Raw genomic sequence first — 18,176 nt, forward strand, 5'->3', positions numbered from 1 at the left:
GTACTAAGCCTAGGAGAGCCAAGAAAATACATTTTGTGTCTGCAGACCCCAACCCCAAGGCCCCCTGCGCCAATAGATTTCTATGTTTAAAGTAGGAAATAGCAGAGCATCTTTTATTTTCATTACATTTTGTATAATTAATCTGCACTATTGGCTTATGAAAAGTCTGAGTTGTGCATGTGAGGTAGATTTAAATGCAGCAACTTAGTTGTTAATGTGGATGGAGCCCTCACAACTCCATGTACCCATCAGTCTAATGCACTCTGCAAAGGTAAGTAGCCCCCCAGCCCAACAAGATGGTCAGTTGCAACTCCGGATGTCAATAGTTATGTAATTGAATAATGCTCGGTGCCATACATACTGTAGAAGAAAATGGTTGTACCAGTATGTATGGCCATGCCCCTGGTGTTCTTAGAAGATAATCCAGATGAAGATACAACCATTAGTTCTGGAAAGCTTATGAAGTGCCCTAGTCAATGTCACCTATGGAAATTGGAAGACTTCATTTTCAAAATTGTTACAAAATAGTTAAAAGATATCTACCACTTAGAAACACCCATTATTAGGCAAACATACCATTAGACAAGTTTTGGTAAGTTGATGCAGGTGCAGGTCTTGTATTTGCACACGAGGAATCCAGCTCAAGGACGAAATCGGGTTATAGTAAAAACATCCAATCTTCTTTATTGAGACATCAAAAACTGCGTTTCCCCCTGTTCTTGTACATATATGTGAAGTTTTTGATGTCTCAATAAAGAAGATTGGATGTTTTTACTAAAACTCGATATTGTCCTTGAACTGGATTCCTCATGTGCATGTATTGTTGGTCTTGGAACAAAGATTATCCATGCTTGGACTCCTGCAAACAAGCCTCCAGTGCCCCTGTGTTCGTCACACAGGGCGCTCAGGTATTATCACCACATGCACACAGCATGCACCTCTGTCCGGTCTCCCGGTAACGTCATTAATTATTCATTCTAGGAGAACCCCTTTAAATAAAATGTTCATGGTTCAAAGGACATCATATATCTTTCCACACAATCTCACTGGGGGGGATTTATGATGAAGGCTCCATCCACTCCATCCGCTGGCGAGTGGCTTGTGCTGACATAAAATTCTATGGCGTAGAATCGCACCATAACCTGCGGACATTCAGTCCTGAACATAGCGAATAGCAAGTGTTCAGGCATGGTGCAGAAACACGCAGGCCGCCTCCACTACTGGCTACGCCCCTTCATGTCCTTTCACATACGTTTGGAGGAGGTGGAAAGGTGGAAAGAATGGCAACTACTGGCAGTTTGCTAGTAATTTAGATCATTCCATGGCTTATATGGCAGAATACTTGCTTACAAGTCCTGATAAACCTTTCCCCCCATGTCTATGTTATTTTAACAGCAAACTTATGTAATGTCTGGCTAAATCTATCTTTACATTTTCACAGAAATCTTGAGGTCAAAGGCCCCAATCTCTTACATACTGTATGTTAATTATTTACCTGCAGTATAGACATAACGGCATCTGTATAGGACAACGATCCCACTTGTGGTGTCCCACAGAGAAGAGAATGATGCTCCTTAGTGTACTCATGTTGATGGCATTTTCCTGCTGCTCAGGTAAAACTATTTGAAACATCTCTTTGATAGACTTCATGTGGTCAAAATATTGATGCCCTTCTCAAAGAATTGCCATAGACCCTAACAATGTCCGATTTTTACCTCCTGAATGCTAATCAGACATTTGGAAAAGCCATGTCACGTGAGTTTACATTGCTTTGGGTTCATATCTGCTGTCTACATTGTAGCTGTAGATAATTAGAGGAAAAGGGTACAGTAAAGTAGTGCTTAAAACTGTGCCACTACCCCAAAGGTCTCACAAATAGGCACTGTAACATATACACCGGAGAACAAAATTAGAGAGCAATGTATGATTTTTTCAGAAATAATGTAATCTTCATTGATCAACGTTTCTTGGATTTTTTTGTAAGGGGTACACCATGTTTCTAGAACAGTGTTTAACAAAATTAGCATATTAGTATATCAACATACAACCTGTATTATGCAAAAAAAACTTGATGATCCTAATTAAAGAACAGCAATGCCTGTAGTACAAAGAAATATCACATTTTCGACGAACATAATGTTTCCCATCAGATCCAAATAAATTAATCACTAAAATGAAATGTGGACCACTTCTCCTCTGTCCCCACAGCATGCTCCTCAGCAAAGGTCTAGAGTCTAGCCTTTTCTTTCTACCAATGAGAGGTTTGCTCACTGCAGTGTGAGCTTTCTGTCCGAATGCTCTTACTTGTTTAGACGCTGTATGAGGAGACAGATCCCTACCCTGTTCAGTGCTGAACTGGCGAGCAATTCCAGCTGCAGTGTCGAGACAGTTACCCATGGAGATTCTCTGCATTATTCCATTTCCTCTTGCATTTCTTTTGAGGGCGACCAGATTGTGATGTTGTAAAGATAGATAGATTAGACCTTTAATAATCCCCAACGGGGAAATAATTTTACAACTCATTTACATAGAAAATTGAGATAACATATAAAGTAATACACAATTACAACATCTGAATCACAGACATTCCAATATAAATATAAGCTAAAATAAATATACCCAAAATGAATGCCATATCAAGTTGGCACCACAAGCACCATATAAATACCTGTAATTTAATCAACTAGTTATTAATGTTGAATAGACTAAAGTTATTTAGGCCCCTTGAGGAAGAGATGAGACTCGAAACTCACGAACATTCATATGTTATGGGTAAGCTTACTAAACATAACATATATAAATATATATATTGTTGTACAGTAATGGTATTTCTTAATAAAATGAATTATGTTTTAAATCATGTTGTGATTGATGAATATGGACCAGTGTCACTCATTTTCCTTGCAAATTTTGACCACTGGTTATACAAGTTTGCTGAATGGTTTGTTTTTCGTGCTATATTCTATAAATCAAAGACTTGGGACAGCAAATTCTTTTGGTATGGCTGATAGGGTCACCCCTTTGCAATTATTTTGGACGACTTGCTGCTGGATTATTTCAGTCACTAATTAAGGAAATTAGCACACTGCCGTTCAAACTTCTCTTCTTTACTTCCTCTAAAAAAAGGTGACCAACAGATGTTTAATGTATCAGTAAAAAAAAGACATAAATGTAAATTTTATGTCATTCATTATGGTCACTTTGGCATGGATCCGTTATCCATGCGGTTTTTTAAAAACAGAGGAAAAGTACTGCAACCTCCGTCATTTTTTTCCGTCCAAAAAACTTATGGATAACAGATACCTGCCTAAACTGACCATAACAGATACTGTATATTTACATAGGTGTCAATTGGATTTTTAACTGATATATTAAACCTCCATTCTTTTAAGGATGGAGGTTTTAAGGAACGGAAGTTTTAACGGTTGTGTGAAATCAGCCTAACGTGCAGGTGTCTGAAAGTGTTCTCTAATTGTGATCAGTTTTCTTTCACAATTATCTCATTTGGATTATTATTCTGTGCTTTAGTATATATACAATTTATGAAATAAGATTAAACTACTGCTATTCAATCATGTTAGGATATATTCACATAGGACCACACAATGACCTTGACACTGTTAGAAATCTTGTATCGAATATTAAATCTTTCCTGTGTCCTTTAATATGTTCTTCCAAAAAATAGAAGGACTCAGGATAATTATTATAAAAAGTTACGTTTATTGTCGTCGTCCAGGTTGCAGAATACAGAAAACTTGTGCAGATTATTAGTCATGTGGTAAAGTCAGTCAGTCCATGAAATTATGTTCTGGTGAAGGTTTCATCATCTTGTGTTGGTCTTTCTTCCTCCATTCTTCATCTCCATCTTGTGTCCTTAAATCTCCTCCATATGTTGGCATGTGTGTGAGAGCAAGCTTGGTGTGCGTGTGTGTGAAATGCTAAATGTCCCCCTCCCCCTTGGACAGAGTCACTTTTAAAGAGTACAGTCCTATAGAGTTGCATTATGAGCCAAACTCATCCATTGGCCTTGTTCATAACCATAAATGGTAACATCCATAGGAATTCCTTTATGACCAGCTAACACAGAGACCATTATATGGTAAAGGATAACTAATGCCATGTGATAGCATGTGGTTGGGGGAAGGTTGCTTCCTTCCATAGGTTTTTAGATATATGTCAAGAATGTACATACAACTCCAATGTTGCCCATATATGGTCCTGATCTTTCACTCATGATTATTACACACTTACTCTCCATTTGTATTTTAATCCTCACATTTGTATCTTATTGACCATACTGGGGGTCATTTACTAGGGGCCCGATTCGCTTTTTCCTGACGTGTTACCCGAATATTTCCGATTTGCGCCAATTTCCCCTGAATTGCCCCGGGATTTTGGCGCACGCGATCTGATTGTGGCGCATGCACGCGACAGAAATCGGGGGGCGTGGCCGAACGAAAACCCGACGTATTCGGAAAAACCACCACATTTTTTAAAAAAAATCTGTTGCGGAGCTTGCACTTACCTTCACTCAGCCCGGCTCGGTGTATTCCAGTTCGTTCCAGGGAACTTCAGTGCAGCAGCGCCACCTGGTGGACATCGGAGGAACTGCCTTAATGAATCCCGGCCGGACCCGAATCCAGCGCAGAGAATGCGCCGCTGGATCGCGAATGGACCGGGTAAGTAAATCTGCCCCATTGTGTTTGATCAACTCTTGAGTATATTTTCACACCCAAATTAGAATATTGTAATTCTGTAATATTTAACAGACACTAAGGAAATTGTGTGTTGCTCTCAGTGTATCTTGCTGTTGTAGTACTCCATATTAAAATATTGTCGGGGTATGCAGGAAGGAAGCAGAGATATCTTCACAAACACAATCATGTCCCTAATACAAGGTTATTGTGAGAGATTAATCTTTTAACTATTCCAGGAAAACCTACATATAATCCCAGATCCAGAGAAGATATAGTCACCACAGCATTAGATGCCACTATTGATCAGCTGAACAGCCAATCTTGGGGAAAAAACCTACTAAGATTGTCAAGGACTGGAGAAATAAAAATCAAACCATTGAGCCAGGTAAGACTCAACTTTTATGTTTATGGTAAAACATATATAGAGATAATCTAGATAATATTTAATGACATAACATTTTATATAAAAGCAAAACAAGACATAACCAAATAATTCACAGTTTTTTTCTGCCTACCGGTGAACCTATAAAAGTCTACAGTTGTGTTCAATGGTGGATGTATTATTGTAATCATTTCAGTTTTCTGTCTTCAAAATATTTTACACTTTACGATTTGGGCCAAGTTTGTGACATCCTGCCAAAACACGCTGGGGACAATTTATTATGGCCTTTCAAACAGAAAACTGCCAGTGTTTTTTTTTCCTCTCTGCGCCTCTTGCACCTGAATTTATAAAGTGTCACGCCATAATTTTGGTCTTTACCGACACTTTTGACTTGTTCTATTTTTGCATACAAAATTTTGGTACCGTTTGTGAACCAGTTTTCTGGCACTTCTATTTTTCCGACATGTTTTTTGGCGTATGTTGTGACGCAATAAGAACTCAGCTAAAAGCCGGTCTAGGGAGTTCTAAACCTTTTAGTTCATGCACCAATTTATTAATCCCTTGCGCCACAAACTTATATCCCACTGAAAAATATAAAATGGCCCTAGTGCCACCCTGCACCCCTGTGCCCTTCTCTACTCTTCACTTCAGGCAAGTTATTTCGGCGGGCTTTGGTGAAGACCAGGTGCCACTTAGACTCTGGTTGCGGCTAGCTCCATCATCATCTCCCGCGGTGGTCCAGAGGGTCCACCGGTCCACAGATTCCTCCTTTTGGACTCTTTCCATAGAGACTTTCCTCCCTGGTGCTCCCAGGCACCTTCCAGGGTTTGTGTCACCGTAACAAAAATTTTGCTATATTCTCACTCCAATAACTTTTTCATATGGAGTTGGCTAGGGTGTTGTTTATTCTGGGATGAGCTGATGTTTTCATTGCTACCATTTAGGGGACCTTTTGATCACTTTTTATAAAAAAAAAAAAATTATGTGTTGCAAAACAGAAAAAAAAGTGGTCATTCAGATTTTGGCAAAAAACTTTTATACAAAATAGTCAGCTCACCTGGACCCTTGTGGACTGTAAATCAGGACGTGGAAATCGGAGGCACGGATGATCCTCGGCTTGGAGCACAATGGTATAGACAACAACATTCAATCCAGCTTCCAATAAGATGCCACGTGAGATAAAATCCAATTCTTTAATAATCACGGCTAAAAACAGCTCGTAAAGCAATGTGAGAAACGTAAATACATTACACAGGGTAGCGGGGAGACCACTTCTTGCCTACATGTTTCGGAAATAGCTTTCCTTATTCATGGCTCAATAATGGCCATGAATAAGGAAAGCTATTTCCGAAACATGTAGGCAAGAAGTGGTCTCCCCGCTACCCTGTGTAATGTATTTACGTTTCTCACATTGCTTTACGAGCTGTTTTTAGCCGTGATTATTAAAGAATTGGATTTTATCTCACGTGGCATCTTATTGGAAGCTGGATTGAATGTTGTTGTCTATTCAGATTTTGGGGGTTACTGCCATGAATAACTGTTTTTATATTTTTATAGATTAGAAATTTTGGGACAGGGTGATACCTAATATGTTTTTAATTATATATTGTTTTATATGTGATGGGGGATTTTGGGACATTTTAATGAATTTTATTTTTAATTATTAATTAATTTAATATTTATTTTGTGTATTTCTTTTACTTTTTTATTTTTACATTACTAGCATATTAGCTATTGATCATGTGATCACTAGTTCATACTAATGCACTGCAATAACTAAGTATTGCAGTGCATTAGAAGTTTCAGCCTATGCACGTGCATAGGCTGACACTTCTAATGCGCTGCAATACATGGTTATTGCAGTGCATTAGTATGAACTATCCAGGGGCTAGATCGAGCAGGCTCTGTCACAGAAAGACTCGGAGACCTTCATTAGGTCCCCGGCTGTCTAGCATAGACTACGGAATCTAAGGGGTTAAACAGGCCTGATCCAACTCATTTCTTTACAGTCTGTTAGAGCAGGGGCCCGGCTGTCATATGACATATAAAGAAATCCAAGGCCCCATAGTGACCGACGGAGAAATCGATGAGGGTGTTCACTAAGGGGTCTCCTAAGCCTGATCTCTTAATAATGGGTCAGATAGTTATCACAGAAACAACCGGGGTACTATGTCTTATTGATCACATCTGGCAGCTGCTTACGACCCCATTGCTTACTTATAATAGAGTTTATGTAAGAGACAGCTTTCTTTTATATATATAGTTCTATAGTTCTTCAACTGATCGGCAAATGTGTATTTTTTCTAGGTGAGAGGTAGAAAGGATGCTGGGGATGTATCTGAAGTGTCATTACAATTTACAGTAAGAGAAACCACTTGTAACAAGAATACGGCTATCGATCTCTCAGAATGTGAGTTTCAAGCTGGGCAACAAATGGTAAGTGTTAAGGGTGTCACAGGCTTTAGGCAGATTTTCTTCGCTTCCACCGTGCACCATAATCTAGTAATACTTAATGGCAAGTAGCAAATTAGTAGCCCAGTGCCTACAGCAGGCAGCTGCAACAAACTTGCTGAAACACCCAAAACTAGAGATAACTCAGGTTACAGGTGTTTACCCCCTAAATGCTGTGGTCAATTGCACCCACAGCATCTGATGGGTTTCAAATAGTTCAAAACTTGCATTGTTGTGCTCCTCTTGAGACACTCCTGAGATCTTGAGACAATACTTTTTTGCCGCTGTGTATTTTATTTGCTGTATGTAATTGTGTTTCCCTTATGTACAGTGGCAACAAAGGGACTTTCAAAGTTGTCCGCTTTACATTTTATTTTATAGGAAACTCCCTGTGAAAGCCGTGTATTAATATCACAAGGAAAAGCTATGGTCTTAAAGGCCCACTGCAACCTGCATATGTCTAGCTCATCTGAATCTCACAGCAGTGAGGAGGTAAGAAATCAGCTTTCCATATTTATACATAATGGGGCTTATTTACTAAGGGTCTGCGGACTTCCCAACATTTTTGGAATTTGCTTTCATGCAACAGAAATTGGGGGGTGGGCTGTCAGATGATCCGACTGATTCTGACTGAGCGCAGGATTTAATATTCAAATAGTGTCGCATCCAATGCACTTACATGCAGGAAGAAGAAGGTGAACTCCGGCGTTCTTGAGCAGGGAAGTGACACATGCAGGGTATATGGGGCGCACAGTGCGTTATCGTCAGACAATGCACTTTCTGTAACTCCGAGGGACCGGATAAGTAAATGTGCCGTTGTCCATGGAAAAATTGATTCGTTGTCCGTGGAAAAAAATTATGCAACGTCCTATTTTTTTCACTGAAGCGGATCACGGAAGGCAATAGAAATCTATGGGTCCGTAAATTAAATGGATGAAACATCGTTTTTTTTTTTCACTGATGAGTCTGAAAATCCAGGCGTGATGTTTTCAAAGCAATGTTAAGTTTTCAGGTTTTTTTGCGGACATGGAGACAAAACGGATGCATCACAGAGAAAAAAACGAAAAAAAAATGGAGACGCAATGGAGACAAAATGCAACAGATGCGCAACTGAAGCTGTGAACCAACGGCAATGTGAAAGAGCCCTTATAGTCTCATTTGACTGATGGGACTGGGTTGTAAGCTACAGGTAGATTCTTGGTTCTCCAGGGGTTGGTGTTTAGAATTTAGCTGTAAACTGTGCAGGTTTTCTGGAAAAAAAAACATGTAACAATTTTCATGGCATGCACAAGTTAACTGGTGCAATACTGGCTCCAATGACTTTTTCTTTGTCATTAAAAAACTTCCATGTTTGCTTTTTCTATTATGTTACCACTGAAGGTGTCCATGAGAAGCCGCAGCTTTACTCCAGGAATTAAAAGGACCGAACCAGGTGAGTAGTAAGTTGTGTTAAACCATAGGGCATATGCACAAGATGGCATTGTATAAGGCACTTTATAAGCTTTCCAGACACAGTGATGTGTCATTATAGTGAAAATCTATTTATATAAACTAAGATATTATTTTTTTTTACTTTCTATTTTTTTCAAATTGTCAAATTGTTAATAATCTGGTAAAGAGTGGTGCTGGCAGTGTGGTTAGAAGGGAATTTAATATTGATTGCTTCTTCTAAATATTGGAGATTAATAATAAAATAATCACCCCTGGTAACCCTGTTCATCTAGTGTCATTCTTACATTAACATTCATATTTCTATATTGCCTACCAGAGAGGTTCCCATATGACTGGGATCCATATGGAAGGAAGCAGCAGAAAGCGAACCCGCGTTGGGAAGAAGAGGAGGACCATTACCTAATGGAATAGATGCATGTAATAGGTTGTGTGTAAATGATGAAAAAGACTTATGACAAATATGTCTGAAGATGGTGAAATAAAATACAGATATGTGTTGATATGTGTGAAATTATTCATTAAGGCGGTAGCTAGAACTATTACTTGCTGAAATTTGGATCCTCACATTATACAATGATCTATTGCCAGGCTACATTAACAAAATGAACTTGAGGTTTTTAGTTACATTTTTTTTTTTTTTGCATAAGCCACTAACCTCATCACAGTGACCTCATGTTAGTGAGCCCCTACACTAAAAAGGTGGAGGTCTCCCTGAGTTGATCAGGCGCAAAGATTCCTATTACATGTATGGGGAGTTTAGTTTTGCAACACATTGGGGCTTTTTTACTAAGGGTCCGCAGCTGCACTTTCGTCGGATTTTCCGACTTTTTCGGGGATTGCATGGCTGTGACTGGTATTTAGCAGTATTTAGGTATATTTATACATCTATATCTATATATATATATATATATATATATATATATATCTATTTATATATTTGGGTATATCAGGTATTTAGGTATTTAGTATTTAGATACGACAGAAATCGGGGGGCGGGTCATTGGACGATCCAACTGATTTGGACTGAGTGTGGGATGTAACATGCAGGATATCGGGAGCACGATTGTAGTGAATCGCGGACAATGCACTATCATTGAACTCCTCTGGGTAAGTAAATGTGCCCCATTGCGTTGGCAGGAGTTTTGCACTGGTACCAGCCAAAAAACAAAATGAATGAGGGAACAGAATGTAACTATACTTACATTAGGGGAGATAAAAGAATTGGACTATTTTGCTTCTTCCTGGTACTAGCACTCCGCCCCATTTGACCCAGGTGTTTTTAATAGCAGGAGACTGCATATAGTGGCCACCTACTTCCTCTCAGTTAGTATCTGATATCACATAGATTTAACTTCTATGTTCAATGAGCATTTAACTTCTGTTCAAATGGTGCGGTACTGCATGGTGCCTGCTGTTTCTCTTGGGCAGTGGGGAGCCGTGAGGAGTCATAGGGGCTATGCCTGCCAGTATGGCTGCTGGGGAGCTGCTTGGTCTTGGTCGTTGCTGGTGCTGTGTTGCAGTGGTGGTGGACACTACGTGGTGAAGCGCCTTATTAGTGTAGGGACCCATTAAAAAGAGGTCACCATAAAGTGGTTAGTGGCTTATGCAATTTGATCAAAGTGTATCTAAGAACCTAATGAGTAAAGTAAAGCTGCACAGAGTGGCCCTCGCCTCTGACTCATCACTAACCTCCACATCCAAACACTGAACTGGGGATCGTGGCCTATTCCTAAGAACAATAGGGTGCACCACTAGGAGGAAGAAATTAAGACACCTAGGACCCAAATGACAGGCATGACTGGGGCTGAAAGGAGGAAGAACAGGAGGCCCAGTCCACCTCTGATAGTATGGACAAATAGAGTGAGCCATCCAATCCACATTACTACTGCCATTACCACTACAACGACCACCTTTGCCATTGCTACTGGCTATGAAAAAAATAAATAGATATACACTCACCGGCCACTTTATTAGGTACACCTGTCCAACTGCTCGTTAACACTTAATTTCTAATCAGCCAATCACATGGCGGCAACTCAGTGCATTTAGGCATGTAGACATGGTCAAGACAATCTTCTGCAGTTCAAACCGAGCATCAGTATGGGGAAGAAAGGTGATTTGAGTGCCTTTGAACGTGGCATGGTTGTTGGTGCCAGAAGGACTGGTCTGAGTATTTCAGAAACTGCTGATCTACTGGGATTTTCACGCACAACCATCTCTAGGGTTTACAGAAAATGGTCTGAAAAAGAAAAAACATCCAGTGAGCGGCAGTTCTGTGGGCAGAAATGCCTTGTTGATGCCAGAGGTCAGAGGAGAATGGGCAGACTGGTTCAAACTGATAGAAAGGCAACAGTGACTCAAATCATCACCCGTTACAACCAAGGTAGGCAGAAGAGCATCTCTGAACACACAGTACGTCGAACTTTGAGGCAGATGGGCTACAGCAGCAGAAGACCACAACGGGTGCCACTCCTTTCAGCTAAGAACAGGAAACTGAGGCTACAATTTGCACAAGCTCATCGAAATTGGACAGTAGAAGATTGGAAAAACGTTGCCTGGTCTGATGATTCTCGATTTCTGCTGCGACATTCGGATGGTAGGGTCAGAATTTGGTGTCAACAACATGAAAGCATGGATCCATCCTGCCTTGTATCAACGGTTCAGGCTGGTGGTGGTGGTGTCATGGTGTGGGGAATAGTTTCTTGGCACTCTTTGGGCCCCTTGGTACCAATTGAGCATCGTGGCAACGCCATAGCCTACCTGAGTATTGTTGCTGACTATGTCCATCCCTTTATGACCACAATGTACCCAACATCTGATGGCTACTTTCAGCAGGATAATGCGCCATGTCATAAAGCTGGAATCATCTCAGACTGGTTTCTTAAACATGACAATGAGTTCACTGTACTCAAATGGCCTCCACAGTCACCAGATCTCAATCCAATAGAGCATCTTTGGGATGTGATGGAACGGGAGATTCGCATCATGGATGTGCAGCCGACAAATCTGTGGCAGCTGTGTGATGCCATCATGTCAATATGGACCAAAATCACTGAGGAATGCTTCCAGCACCTTGTTGAATCTATGCCACGAAGAATTGAGGCAGTTCTGAAGGCAAAAGGGGGTTCAACCCATTACTAGCATGGTGTACCTAATAAAGTGGCCGGTGAGTGTATATATATATATATATATATACATATACATATATATATATATATGTATATATATATATATATATATATATATATATATATATATATATATAAAATATTATTTTCTGTCACATTGTTGGGGCAATCTAGAATTAGATCAATGTTAATTCAGTGTGTAATATATATAACATATGTTCAAAAAAGGAGCATGGAATGTGTTGTCTGACAATGTACAAAATCTCTTTATTGAGATAGCAAAAACTAAACATAAATATTCTCCGACATTGGATAAAGGGACAATATAAAACCAATTAAAAATGTACCAAGTACATAGGCAGAATCATTAGCCAGTCAATCCGTGTAGGGACGGATTGACTGGTTAATGATTCTACCTATGTACTTGGTACATTTTTAATTGGTCTCATTAAATTACATGATGAACTAACTATTCATTTGCTGCTCGGATCAAAATAATTTACATATAAGAACATTAAATGTATTTCTTTTGCTTACACAGATGCCACATACATTGTGGCCATATCACAGACTATTAGTGACATTTCACTAATCCCACAAAATGGGAAATTGCAAAAAGAAAAGACAAAAATATGTTTGACACAGCTCACCTGCTCAGGTAAATCCTCCACGTATGTTCACAAACAATCCAACTATGCAAAGGGAGGCAAAGCAACTAAGCTAAGATTGACAGCATTTTATTACTCAAAATGCGCAAATCAATTTTCTTGTATTGGTCATGAAGATTTTTAATGTATTAAATAAACAGTTAAGTTTTAACCACAATGCTGGGAATCTTCCATGGAGCCCACAGAATGGCCTTGATACTTAACACTCCTGTTAGTGCAGTTAATGGACAGCTCTTGTCCGGAGTCATTGAACTAATTCATTTTATACCTAATGGATTTGTTGTCTTTCCCATGGTGCACAGAACAGGACTGTGTAATATATCGTTCAGACACCTAAGGTAAAGTTCATTGTAACAGCTGTTTACTAGACTGAATGGATAAAAAACTAAAAACATTTTTTTTGTTTCCTTATCTGCCCTGTTGACTGATAAGGTTGTTTTTCACTGGAGTTATGTGAGATAGATTTACATGCAGTCAATTAGTTGCTTCAGACACATAGGGGCTGATAAGCTAAGGGTCCGCGGTCCGTACTATCGTCAGAATACTCAACGATTCCCGGTGTGCGCCCCATTTAGAAGGGGTTTTTAGCGTACGCGGCCGCGACCGGATTTTGGCAAATTGGGGGGCGGGTCATCGGACGATCCGACGGATTCGGACAATGTGCAGGATTTAACATTTTATGTGTGTTGCAATACCAAGCACTTGGCATGCACCGGGAAGAAGAAGGTGAACTCCGGCGGACCTGAGCAGGGAAGGAAATCGAGTGCACAAGCTACGTGAATCGCGCCACAATGCAGGTTCGTCGGATAGTCAAGATCGGGGATAGCGTGCAGGACGGGTAAGTAAATGTGCCCCATTGTAATGCACCCTCGAGAACAGAGGTGCCCAGGCTTTATTGGTATAAAATTGGCTTTTAAATGTACGTTCTGTTCCTGATTTAAGCATTTAGGCCAGGGGTGGACAAGATTTATTTCTCCAAGGGCCATACTGTCATACTGCTCAACTTTTAGGGTCTGCACTAATAACCATCACTCCAGATGCACCAACAACCTTAACCCCTATGGCAGAAGCCCCTTTTCACCTTCTTGACACGGCCCATTTTTTCAAATATGCCCTGTGTCACTATAAGTGGTTATTACGGGTGCTCCTGCGAACCATGTCCCGCGTCAAAGGTGCACCCGTGCCTCTCTCTGTGTCCCAGCGTTCTCCCAGGCTCATTCACCTGTCCACGCTCCAGCCCTGCTTTCGGCGGTCCACGCGCCGGCTCCTGAAGATTTAGAGAGCCAGCGCACGTTTAATTGGGTGGCCGCATCAGAACTTGTAATAAAGCCTGACCTCTTCCTTGACACCCACGCCGGATCTTTGTGCACTATGCCTTTGAGAAAGCGTTACCTGTTATCTTGCCGCCTGTCCTGACCTACCGCTACGTCCTTGACTCTGATCCCCTGCTGCCCGTCCTGACCTCCTGCCTGACAACGACTCCAATTTTGCCTGCTGACTCTGTACCTCGCCATGGCTGCCACCACGGGAAAAGACATGCCTGTGGAGTGACCTGGTGGTACCATGCCGCGGCAAGTCCAACCCGCTTTGCGGCGGGCTCTGGGGAAAACCGGGTGCCACTTAAACTCTGCCCCCAGATGTCAGCTTACGTCATCCTTCACGGTGGTCTAGTGGGTCCACTACCCCTGGTTCCTGACGGTGGTTATAACTTTGAACACTTTAACACATCCACGTGATTTTGAAAATGTTTGCTTCGGGACACTTTGCACTTCATCTTAGTTGAAAAAGTTTGGTGGTATGTTTTGTGTTTATTTAGGAAAAAAACTGTTATTTGGGGAAAATTTGGAAAAAATCTCCATTTTCGAAATTCAAAATGTTCTACTTTTTCAAGACATAACAGCAAAAAAAACGTGATAGCTAACATTTACCATCTTTTACATTTTCATAAAAAACGAAAAATCATGCTTTTGAGGGACCTGCTCAGTTTTCACTTTGAGAGGCCTAAATAATAGTAAAACTCCATAAATTACCCCATTATAGAAACTACACCCCCTCAATGTATGTAAAACAACTTTTATGAAGTTTGATAACCCTTCGTTTTACAGTTGTTAAAACAAAATCATGTGCAATTTTAAAATTTCAATTTTTTGGGCTAAATGAATGTACACATTATCAGTGAATAAAATACCAAAACGCTCCACAAAGTTTGATACCCAATTTTGCCTGAGTATAACAATACCCCATATGTGGTGGTGACTGTTGTATGGGCACACGCCAGGGCATTGAAGGGAAGCTGCGCCATTCAAAGCAGATTATGCATTGTCACTTTTTAATACCTATATAATCTTTATTTTTTTTGGCAATTTGGACATATAAGGGTTTATTTTCTGTGACATTAGAGGCACTTTACAAATGCTTAATTTTGGTGGGCCTTTAGCTTATTGATGAGATTTTATCAACTCTTGAATTTATGGAGGAAAGAAAATCGTCAATTTTGGATTCCTTTCTTTTTGTATTTTTTGGGGCCGTAAATGATAGAATTAAAATAATATATTATCTTTATTCTATAGATCACTATATTTATATATTTATATATCACTCATTTATATAGTTTTTTTAATATATTCTTACAATTTTACTAAAAAAAACGAATATAAAGAAAATCTCATTTATTTTCGCATGGCCATCTTTTCGGAGACATAACGTTAATATTTTTTGGTTGACAGAGCTGGTTTTGGGCTTATTTTTTAGATGTTTAGTTGTCCTTTTCAGTGGTACCCCAGAGGAGATAATAATAATGGAGGGACCCCCAAAGAAGACAAATACTAGTGACCTCAGATCAAATGGCTAATACTGCAGACTGCAGTGCAAATACTGGAATCCCACAAAGCAGATAATGCTGGAGGCCCCCGGATTAGACAAAACACTGAAGACCTGCAGAGCAGACCCATACGGGAGTCTCCCAGAGCAGAAAATAAAATACTGGAGACCCCAGAGCAGACAAATACTGGAGACACCCTGAAGCAGAGAACATCACCTATGGAGACAATACTGGAGCAGATGACAATACTGGAGATCCAAGAGTAGGCTAATACTAGAGGAGAGTTCAGAGCAGACTAATATTAGCTGTGGAGACCCCAAAGGAGAATAATGTAAAAATTTAATTAATACTCACTTTTACAGCACTGTTATGCTGTATCTTGACTCTGGGAATATCTGTCAGCATCAGGAGCCATAGTAGAAAGATGCCCATAGCAGAAGAGGGAGTACAGAACATTTGACAAGAAATTACCACTCCTGGGTCCACTCCAGCTAGAGGCAGTGTTCTCCTCTGGGTCCTGACGCCAGCATATATTCCTAGTATCAGGACGCAGAGCAGCAGCAGGAGTATCTGAGAGCGACGAATGCTTCTCAGTTGTAGTCACTTCTAAATGGCCTTGTGTGCAATGAAAGCTTCCATCAATTTTGCAGAAGTACTGCAATGTATTGTATGAGAGATCAATATATCCCCAGTGTAAGTCCCCTAGTGACAGTAAAAAATATAAAAAAAATAATCAACATAAAAATCACCCATTTCCCTATATTACTACATTTTGTGTTAAAAAATTTAAATAATCCCCTTCCCCCACAAAATTGGTATTGTTGCGTTCTGTGGCAACCTTGGACAAGCAGATATTACATTTCTACATCCGTATTGTGAAGGGTAAAAACTAATTGTAAATTGCAATTTTAGTGCTTCCTACCTCTCAAAAACATGAAATAGAAAGCAGTCAGAGTTACCCTATAATAGTACCAATCTAACTGTTACATTTTCTGCAAGGAACAAGCCCCAATAATTCTCTTTTGACTGAGGAATAAGAACGTTATAGCTCACAGAATATGGCGACACAGAGGCAACAGCAGTTTCTCTAAACTCTCAAATTATGCAAATTTGTAAAACATAAAAAACCTGTACATGTCTGGTGTTTCTTCAATTGCATTCACCTACAATATGCTTTTAATATACTGTAATAGTGAACTGCATAAAAGTTTCAATTAAAAAAATTGTGGCAAAACGGTTTTATTCTATTCTGCTGCAGGAAAGAGCTAATACATTTTAAGTATTATGCTATTTTTACCATAAAAATGAACCCAATGGAAAATACAAATCTTACCGCAAAAATGTGCCCACATTGGATATGTGCCCATATCATATGCCTCTGTCGTATAAAAAATACAAAAGTTACCTCTTTTGGCATATGGCAGGGAAGAAACATAAAAAGTGCTGTGTCCTGTAGGCCATGTCTTTAAGGTGTTAAGACCAAAATAGGCCTTGAAAAGTGGTTTTCCCAGGAAACAAGTTATGCCCTATCCACAGGATATGGCCTGTCACAAATCAATAGGTCTTGGGATGTAAAACATCTTTGTTACCTCTATGCAGCTATTTCTTTGCTATCTCCCTCAGATTATCTCAGTGCTGCAGTGGCTGCTTCCTGTGCCTTTGCTGACGAGCCCTGGAGTCATTAGTATAAACAAACTCTACAAAATCTACATACTCCTGAGAGGGGAGGGGCTGCTGCTTACAGTTACACTTTAAGCCTTATGCACACAAGTATTTATTTAAGCTGTGGACTGGCGGGACAAGCAGTGGTCAGCTCACACACACATAGACTTGTATTGTGCAGGTGAGGTGCAGTGAGGCATGGTACATGCACCATGTGTCACCATATCGTGACTGTGCCAAGCAGCCCTTGGGCAGAATACAGAGCATGTCCTTTTCCTTCATCAATTTGTGGGACAGCTGCTTATGACTTGCCATATTTTTTTAGGAAAATAAAACCATAAAAAACTATTACAAGTCCAGATTCTGAATCATAGTGCAAATGGATTCAGTAAGTGATGCTGATCTATAAGGTATAAATTATATGGTAGATTTCCTTTGAATTCTTGTATATATAGAAATTAAATGTAGACCATTATAACATATTTATATTCATGTACATGAAGTTATACTGCACTGGATATCGTTATATCTGGTTTATAGGTTTGTCTATATGCAAGTATTATGTCACTTAATACTACTATCATTATTATTGTCTAATATCTGCACATATATTTTAGAACTTCTTTGTTAAATAATTTAATAGATTTACATTGATTGTTCAACATTGCAGTAAAGATGTTTATACCAGAGTATGATATTACACAAGGAACTGGTAAATTATACTATATAATAGGTTTATCAATTTAACAAATGACTTTTCACGTGTGTAGAATAGAATTATTTACACGGTTGCTTAAAAATATAAAAACCTTAAAAAAATTACATCACACAATTTCTAGTAAATCTGTCTCTACATTTCCAAGAAATCTCTCAAATATGTTAATAATTTACCTGCAGTATTGATATAAAAGCATC

The 18,176-nt window shown here is 39.5% G+C and overlaps 1 protein-coding gene across 1 annotated transcript; it reads left to right on the top strand.

The window, feature by feature from the left end:
- Positions 1–1,518: 1,518 nt before the first annotated feature.
- On the top strand, positions 1,519–9,480 carry SPP2 (secreted phosphoprotein 2). Its single transcript, XM_072119754.1, has 6 exons — positions 1,519–1,613; positions 4,934–5,082; positions 7,387–7,515; positions 7,912–8,022; positions 8,911–8,962; positions 9,299–9,480. The coding sequence occupies exons 1-6, from the start codon at positions 1,565–1,567 to the stop codon at positions 9,391–9,393; spliced, it is 585 nt and encodes a 194-aa protein (XP_071975855.1). The 5' UTR covers positions 1,519–1,564; the 3' UTR covers positions 9,394–9,480.
- The last annotated feature ends 8,696 nt before the right edge of the window (positions 9,481–18,176 follow it).

This window comes from Engystomops pustulosus, chromosome 8, assembly GCF_040894005.1.
Source record: "Engystomops pustulosus chromosome 8, aEngPut4.maternal, whole genome shotgun sequence".
Classification (NCBI taxonomy): domain Eukaryota; kingdom Metazoa; phylum Chordata; class Amphibia; order Anura; family Leptodactylidae; genus Engystomops; species Engystomops pustulosus.